Here is an 8,597-nt window from a genome sequence, read left to right on the forward strand (position 1 = left end):
CCCAGTGCGATGGCTGCCAGGAGGAATCTCCATTCCCCATCGAATCTTAGTACTCGAGGGAAGATGACCAAGACCTACTAGATCCAACGGACCAGCTGCTGAAGATCAGTTAACGGATCGGCACGTTAGAGAAGCCGTCATTGTCCAGATAATGATCCGATTGGGCGCCGTGGAGCGCTTTGTTCGGCGACTCAGGTTGATACCGTGTCCGTGCACGAAATGATCGCGATTTCGTCATTGCTTCACACCCTGTACAGCTTAGCGCAACAATGACTTTGAACGGAGCCTTTACACAGCTGAATTATCTCAAGTCTGATGAAGGCATGAGTTGCACGGAAATCATCGTAAACCATAGCGTTGCTTGTTCAATGTCGTCGCCCAAGCATAGATGTATCAATAAGTTACGTATAAAGGTAAGCCTAGCACGTCACCGTGTTTATTTAAAAGGGAAGCAGAACTCGTAAAGTAATTAGCAGAGCAAAAGATCTCTCCTATAAGAGAGATGTAGTACTGCCAGACACACTGTAATACAAGGAGGAGGGCTGAACAAGCTGAAATCTAGTGGAAGCGGTACATTTGCTTCCTGCAATAGCGCCTTAGCCTGACCATGTAGTCATAACCTGCGCTCCGCACGCAGGAAGCTAGACAAGAATCATTCTCTACAACATCCCCTATCTAGTGTAGGAATACAGAACTATCCCCCACTATTCTTTTGTAGTGTAAAGTGAATACTATCGCCTACAATTACCCCTCACACATACTACAGGAGTAGTTTTATTAGCGTCTTAGCATAGGTAGACCGTGAATCTGTAAAATAGGTTAACAGTAGCAAAGATAATAGCTGTTGCAGCTCGTTCCAGTAGTCTGTGTATTCAAGTTTGATTAGCGGTGGTACCAAACAGAACCTTTCCGCAATTCGCACACATTTAGGCTTTATCTTTCTAAAAAGAGGGCCCACAATTATAGACTGACCGTGTCCTGTAGATATGTCAGATTTGAAGGACTAGCGTTTTGCTCGAAGCATACTATACATTGTTGGATCCAGTCTTTTGTAGATTGAGGCAGGCAGAGCTCCGACCCGTGACTGTAGAGTTGGTAGAGTATATGGTGCAGACTGTGGCTGCTGCACTGCGGTATAGATGCGTGGGTATCGGGCTTGTTCGTGTCTTGGTCCGGTGAATTACTCCGCGAACTTGAGGATGCGACCCTTGGAGGAGGCACTGGCGGTACATGACTATCTTGTACATAACCTGCTGCTTGCGGTACACTTGCAAGCAATTCCATAATTTTTGAAACGATGAGTCTCTTGAATGATGCGCGCTTGGTACTCGAATCCAGCGAAGATGCTGCATTGTCGCATTCGCGGGTAATGGCCTGATGGAGGCGTATGTGAGTTGTCTGAACGCTATTCCATATATGTGCGTGCAGATGCTGGGGGCGTACTCTCTGGGTTAGCTTCGCGAAATGCAAAGTATAATGACATGATTTACTTACAATGGAAGTAGCCTTTATGCGCGAGATGGCTATGCTCAGCGTCGGGAAGCTGACGATTCTCAAAAGGAGCTTCCTGTGCCAAGTCGCGTGCGTATTCATCCAGGTTTGCGTCAAGAGCCAATGCGCTTTGTACAACGACCATTGGATCAACCTCATCCGCAGCTCGATACTCTTCCTTGAATTGAAGCAGGCTAAGAATGATGTTGAGAAAAGAGTCATCTACGAGGACACGCTCTGCTTTCTTCTCCACCAGCCTCTGGAAGTCAACAATATTACGCGATAGTGGTACTCCTTGGATCCAGCAATCCATAATAACAGTCTTTATCAACGTATTGCATAGCTTAATGGTAACATCAGTCTGTTTCTCCTGCTGCAGGATCAAGTGTGCGACAGAAACGGCGCCAGCTAGATGGATACTGGCATTGTCCATACCCGCGCGCCTTGGAAGGACCAACGCCTCAAACATCGCTGCCAGATAGATCGATGCGACTGTGCAGTCCTGGACTGCAGTATTTGCACACGGCAATGCGTTGTTGATGGCCCGGATTGCAGCACCATAGTTGTGCGTGGCGGCACTGAGCATGTCCCTATTATGAGATTTGTTGACCAGACCAACCAGGCCAACAGCTGCACAGATTTGCGGCAAAGCAGGATCGGAGTGAGCCGTCTTTGCGTAGAAATCGGGTAGGTAATCCAGTAGGGACATGGCAGGATCGTCCACAATGAAGTTCGTCATGAAGAAATTGACACCAAGGTCGTTCAACGGCTGGTACATGATGAAGCCAGTCAACTTGAGGGGGAAATCAGCCACTAGACGTTTTGCCAATTGCCCTCTTGGGCGGGACCTGTTTCTTGGCGTATCTGGATGCGCATCTCGAGGCGAAACGTGGGTCTGATTCTGGGTAACAACTCGGACGCTTTCATCGAGAAACATAAGATCTACTGTGCTGCGGTAACCCGAACAACCACGGCCAGCTTTGATGCATTGCCCACATGCAGGTAGCTTCTTGTCGCACTGAGAACGGTCAGCGAAATGCTAAGGTAAGGTTGCATGCGAGTCGCATCCTGACAAGCGAGTTATGCAAACGCTTACAGTACATTGAATTGTATTTGGCCGATAATTCTGGGTAATCAATAAAGAATTGGAGACTTACCCGACTGCGCAGTTTCCTACATTCCGCGCAGGCTGTCGACGGCTTGCCCCGGTATACCATGGTGTCGTAATCCCTGGACTTGTGTCTCGAAGATCTTCATCTCAGCGAGCGATTTTTGGACGTGTTTGAGTCATGAAAAGACGTTAGGAGACTTGGAATCATAACGAGCAGAAGTGGAGGAAAATGTCCTTAGGTGACCTCACGCAGCCTCGCGCACGCCAAGAGGGGTGTGTGGTACGATTGGCTAGGATATTAATGCAAGGAGGCGGCGATGATGCACTTTGCAGGGTCCGTCCGTACAAAGAACCAATAAGTTCCATCAGGCACGCGAGGCTGAGTAAGCCCCAAATGACAAATACCCTTCATCACGCGATACTACGTCTAGATATTGTGAGTGTTGTTGAATTAGATGATCGCGATTCAGATTATCAAGCACGCATCCGCTACCAATTACATGCTCCATCGCTTTTGCCAGACGCTCAAAATCCACCAATCCTCCTCTAGGCTCAACTCCTTTCATGCGTGACGTCCGTTAAGAAAACATATTCGGCCGGACCTTCTTCAAGCTCGATTGATCCTCATACTGCAGTTTGTTAGTCAAGATTCTCTGACTTCTGGAACCATCGCGATATCTTACCTGCAAGAACCCAGTGACATCTACCAGAACCGTCCAACAATCCACCAAATCCACAATATCCTGCTGTAATTCTTCACCCATACCTACGCCAACATTGACACTCCTCTTGAAGATGCTCACCATACTATGTCGGTTATCCTTCAAAAACTCTCGGGCCTGGAAAACAGTCTGGTCATTCTGCCTTCCTCGTGCAATGACTGCTGCGTTGATGACACGAAGTACAGCGAGCATGAGTTCGTAGTATTTGCGCAGTGCATTCGGATCGTCGAACTCAAGACCGATGTCTGGGTCTACGGAGAAGATCTGAGAATCGCGAATAGCGGGGAAGAGGCCGGCGTTGAGGACGTGAGCAGCGCCAAGGCGGGATTGGCAGACGCGGAGGAGGAGAGCCAGACTGGCATCGTAGTAGGAGAGTAGCACAGATACTTGGGGTGCGGCGGCAGCGCGTAGTTCCTCGGGAATATGCTTGATGTTGTCGACAAGGACACCGACAAAGTTTAGGGAGACGAAGCTATCGAGGATGTATTTGGATGATTGACGAGTTGCTGCCGCTACGAAGGCGTTAAGCAAAAGTAAGGCAGATACCTTGCAGGTTCCTTGTCCGCTGTAGGCGTCGTCGCATATCACCTCGAGCATGTTGGTGCCGCAATTCTTGATGGCTCCGAGTGTATGGCGACCGAGCAGGGAGTTGGGTGTCGCCTTGTTGAAGGTACCGTGGATGTAGCGGAAGCAGATCTGGTAGCAGTACTCTCGTAGTTCGGCTGTCGATACCGGGCTGTAGATGCCGACTAGCGCGGCACGGAACAACTGAGAGAGTCGATCGTTCGCAAAGTCGCCTGTTTTGTCGAACGCAGTTGATTCGAAGTCAACCTTTTGCACAAGAGATTCCGCTAGGCTAGCGAGTTGGAGGGCGGTAAAGATGTCCGACGTGTAGGATTGCTCAAGCTTTGGCAGAATGACCTGGAGGGTTTGCATGATGAAGGAACTGCGCGCGCCGTTTTCAAAGTCGCAGCTGTGTACCGCAACCATGACAACTTGCACCCACGACTGGAGAATATCTTTGTGGTAACGGAGAAGTTGAGTGCGTCGGTTCCAATCCAAAAAGATAGCCATGAGCAGTTCGGCCTCTTGGAGCAGCAATTCCTCTTTCTCTTCGTCCTGGATCATGTTTGCCTTTCTCCAATACTTCATCTTGAGGCGAATGACTTGCTCCAGTAGTGGCAGAGAGTAAAGATTGCTACCTTCCTTGTCTTCTTGACATGAAGTCAAATTTACGCCCTCAAAGAATGCGTGCTGGTCGGGCAGAGCACGCTCGGGATATGTTAGCTCAATAAAGTCGAACAAATCGAAGATGTTTGGATTCAGTGTTGCGTCTTCACCAGGTCTTATGGTGGTGCCAAGAAGGACAGATTGGATCCTGGACTTCATCGTGGGCATGCTCTCTTTTACTGTCAAGCGGAGTTCTCTCGACTCGTAGTCCAAGAAAGCAGCGCGTCTTTGCAGGAAGCTCTGAAGAGCGAGTGCTGGTGGTCCTGAGAAGAAGGGAGAGTAATCACTGGGTGCAACTTCGAGCCCTTGTGCAAGAGACATCCCTTCCCAGGGTATATCAAGTGTGATTGGAGTCAGCTGGGGTGCTTCAATGAATAGCAACTCGTTATCGCGGAGCTCTTCCATGATGATAGCGCTTGTCAATGGGGACCGCCAGAGCTTTTGCATAACATCCCAACATCGCGTCTTGAGTGCAGACCGCCACGCTATGAACTGTTCACCGTCGTTGTCAGGATACTGAACACCGAGAAGAAGTATGCTGTGGAACAAGGCTTGGCCATTCGACCAGAGGCTGTCTTCGGCGATACGGACAATATTGGTGCCACAGGAGAAGCCGAGAAGGATATGCGCTATCGTTGGCCGGAGGGACACAGCAGCGAGGCAGCTGTTCAAAAAGTCCAGCACGCGAAGCTTGACTATGTATCCGGAAGCTTCCTCACCAGCTTCAAGCTCTTCGGCGCTGAAGCGCATCAATCCCGAGAGAGACCGACCTATGCGCTCCGCTTCGTTGTCCTTCTCCAGTATGCCGACAATCTTGCTTCGTCCCGATCGTTGACCGAAGCCCGCAGGAGATACAGCCAGTTTCCGTGAAGAAGCCATCTTCTCTAGTAATTGGAGCGAAGCAATAGTCAAGGCTTCATGGCCAGTACCACAGTAGAGTCCAAGATCGACGATAATTTGCAAGTTGTTCAGGATCGCGTCTTCGAAGGACGCAAGCGACAGGTTCGATACAGGGGAATGGTGGAATGACGTTTGTTGCTTGAGAACTGGCTTGACGATGTCCAAGTAAGTCGCTTGAAGCTTCATCACTAGATCCATAACCTCAATGCTCAGCATTAAAGACTGGATGAGTGGTGAGTCGGATGGGGCAGCATCGACCTCGGTCACATCATGATGCGAAGCAGCAAAAAGAGCCTTGAGGACCTTGTCGTTGAAGAGCCACTCCATGACGCGAGCGAACGGGTGAAGCGCAACGTATACAGCAAGCGATGTGGGATCAATGACCTCATCAACAGGTATGCTAGACTTGTTTGCGAACACAACGAGATTCTCATTGAAGGTGGACAGACATGTTACCATGAACCGCAGGCATGTCCACCGCATAACGCTGCGTTGAAGAGGTTCGTTCACTTCCAAGGAGCGTTCTGCGAACACCTGCTGCATGACGAAGTCAATGTAACCCTCGATACCCGGCATCCTGCGCGATGATCCTAGGCTCTCAGGGAACGGCAGACTGTCATTGAGACCTTCGTTTTCCGGGTACGGCTCCACGAGCGAGTGGAGGAATCGGACCAGAGCGATAGATTCATCATATCCGTCAGCGAGCGTAGGCCACAAATCGTCTCTCGGTGTGGCGCTTAGAGCATTGTTTTGTCTAGATCCAGTATAGAAGCCATTGACCGTCCACTCGTCCAGGAGACTCCACATGGCATCTGCACGCGTAGCGTCCTTGCCTACAAGCAGAGCTGACAGGGCATCGTACGCGGCCGCGCGAAGCCCACTCTCGACTTTGTCAGTGCACAGGCCGAAGCAGATACCAGCAAAGTGATACTCTTTGAGATCCAATATCCACATACGTGCAGAAGCACTTTGTCTACAGATGTGTGCAATGAGTCTCAAATAGCTTTCCAGCATAGTTGCGCTTTCCGGCTCAACGATCTGATCGATTGGATTCGTTGGGGCGTAGACACTGCTTTGAATCGTCTTCTTCGGCTCGTGGATGTCGTTCTCGAACTCGCGCAGCTCGTTGAAGATGGTTGTGTAGCTGAGCGAACTAGTTCGGCGAATCTTGCCAGAAGCAGACGCTCCCTCTTCGAGCAAGAATCGATGTGCCGCTTCCGCATTCGCCTCTCCAGAACCGATCGCCCGTAACATCTCGCAAAACATGGCTATCCGAGGTGTCGGCTGGCGCTTGGCTGCCCATTGCAGGAATCCGTACAGGTTACTTTCTTTGTCGCTCCAAAAGTCTTCTGCTGCATCTGGGGATCCGTCGAAAGCGTATGCGACAATGACCATGAACCGTTCCAAATGAAGCGGATACTCTCCAGTCGAGCGCTGGAAGTGTAGTTGTAATCGTCGTCTTTGGTCGTCCTCTTCCGCCTTCAATTTACGTAAGGTATCGGGCATATGAGTGATGAACGAGTCGACAAAAGTTTGGAGTTGTTCCATGAGAAGCTCCTTGAAGAATTCCTCGGGTTGCGCTGAGTCTCTGCTCAGGACCGTGGTGTCTTGCAACAGCGTAGACAGCATGCTGGTCTTCTGAGGGTCGTACCAGCGCGTGGGTCGCACGTCCTGACTGACTGAAAGCATGAAGTGGAACGCGCCGTCGTTGAGTGCTTTCAGGAAGATTTCAGATCGAGCGTTGGCCTCGTCCTCGAAATTAATGCCCTGCAGAGCAGCGTCCTGGGTGTTGGGGTCCATGTACCGCCCACTGTACTCGGCCAGCCACCAAGTTAAAGTCGCCGAATGCAGATTCCTCAGCGCCCAGTTGTCGCTTTCCCGACCAGCCATAAGCGAGTCGTGGAGGGCGCGCGCTTCTCGTAGCATGACGTTGTTGGATTCAGATGCGACCCAGGAGGTGAGTCGCAGGATAATGGGGACATAGTGTATGGTGATGAGGTCGTGTCGGTCGAGGGACTTGGCTCGGGTGAGCAAGGCCTTATAGTTGTCGAGGTTGACGTATCCGGGTTTGATCATGTGCGTGCATATCGCGGCAAGGTTTTCGTGCTGCCGTGTAAGGCTTTGGCGCTGGTAGTCCATAATCTCGACAAAGCCCGGAAGAGGCACTTGGCCAACGACCTGGGTACTCTGGACGCGCTCTGCAATGGACTGCAGCCACTTCTCTACCGCTTCCATGCTTGTCAGGCACTTTGTCCAGAAGCCGTACGCATTCATCAGATTTGTTGTGCCATATACACCGACTATCATCTGGGCAGCCTCCTGCAGGACGGGAAGACCCTCGACTTCGGAATCGCCATTGTCCAGTGCCGTCTTGATCAAAATGCGCACGCAGAGGAGGACGTATTCGCGGCGTCGGTGGAAGCGGATCACGGCGGTCTGCAGCTGCGATCGGTCTAGCTCTTGGGCTTCGCTTTCGGCGCCCAGGAAGAGGGCAGCGGCGTCGAGCTCGTCGAGGTTGAGGGCGTCGGCCAGTTCGAGCGTCTGCTGCTTGAAATCGTCGTTGACCTCATATTCGTTGTCGTCAATCTTGATCTTGCCTGGCGCGGTTAGCACCTGCCTGTCTATGCACCTGCTCGTCTATTACCAGAGCTCAGAGCCTGTCTGCTCGCATCGTTCTTTGGCTTCTTGTCCAGCAGCGTCTTGAGCTCATCCAAATGCGCTTCTAGGTTCAGCAGCAGCCGCTCTAGCACGGGCAGCTGCAAGTCGATGTGGGCGCACAAGTCGCGGTGTAGGCCCTGGAGGGCGGCGAGGCTGTCTTCTTCAGCCATGGGAGAGTCGTGAGGTCGTCGTGCGCATTATGCGCCGGGGGAGGAGCGGAGGGGTGGCTATCTCACGTCGTGTTTGGTTGGTGTTTTCTCAACAATGGAGAGCTTGACTTTCGCAGAAACGCGCAGGAGCACGGACGTGAACCCTGCGACGCGCCTTCCCGTCACATCTCACCTCCGCTACACCTCCGCACTCGCAAGACCCAGGGCAGAGTGGAAGTGCTGTCCTTACATGACGGTCGCATGGTCGCTGCCAACATGCTACGCGTATAAGCGATTACACCGCCTGCGCTTTCCCATCGGGACATGCTCCATCCC

At 51.4% G+C, this 8,597-nt stretch overlaps 1 protein-coding gene across 1 annotated transcript; it reads right to left on the reverse strand.

The window, feature by feature from the left end:
* Window positions 1-1,486: 1,486 nt before the first annotated feature.
* On the reverse strand, window positions 1,487-8,282 carry GT037_010922 (uncharacterized protein; the record flags this gene model as incomplete). Its single annotated transcript, XM_038935969.1, has 4 exons — window positions 1,487-2,509; window positions 3,205-3,231; window positions 3,286-8,051; window positions 8,099-8,282. 4 exons carry the CDS (start codon window positions 8,280-8,282, stop codon window positions 1,487-1,489), a joined length of 6,000 nt encoding a protein of 1,999 aa, XP_038781340.1.
* Window positions 8,283-8,597: the final 315 nt, after the last annotated feature.

This window comes from Alternaria burnsii (assembly GCF_013036055.1).
Source record: "Alternaria burnsii strain CBS107.38 chromosome Unknown 749, whole genome shotgun sequence".
NCBI lineage: Eukaryota > Fungi > Ascomycota > Dothideomycetes > Pleosporales > Pleosporaceae > Alternaria > Alternaria burnsii.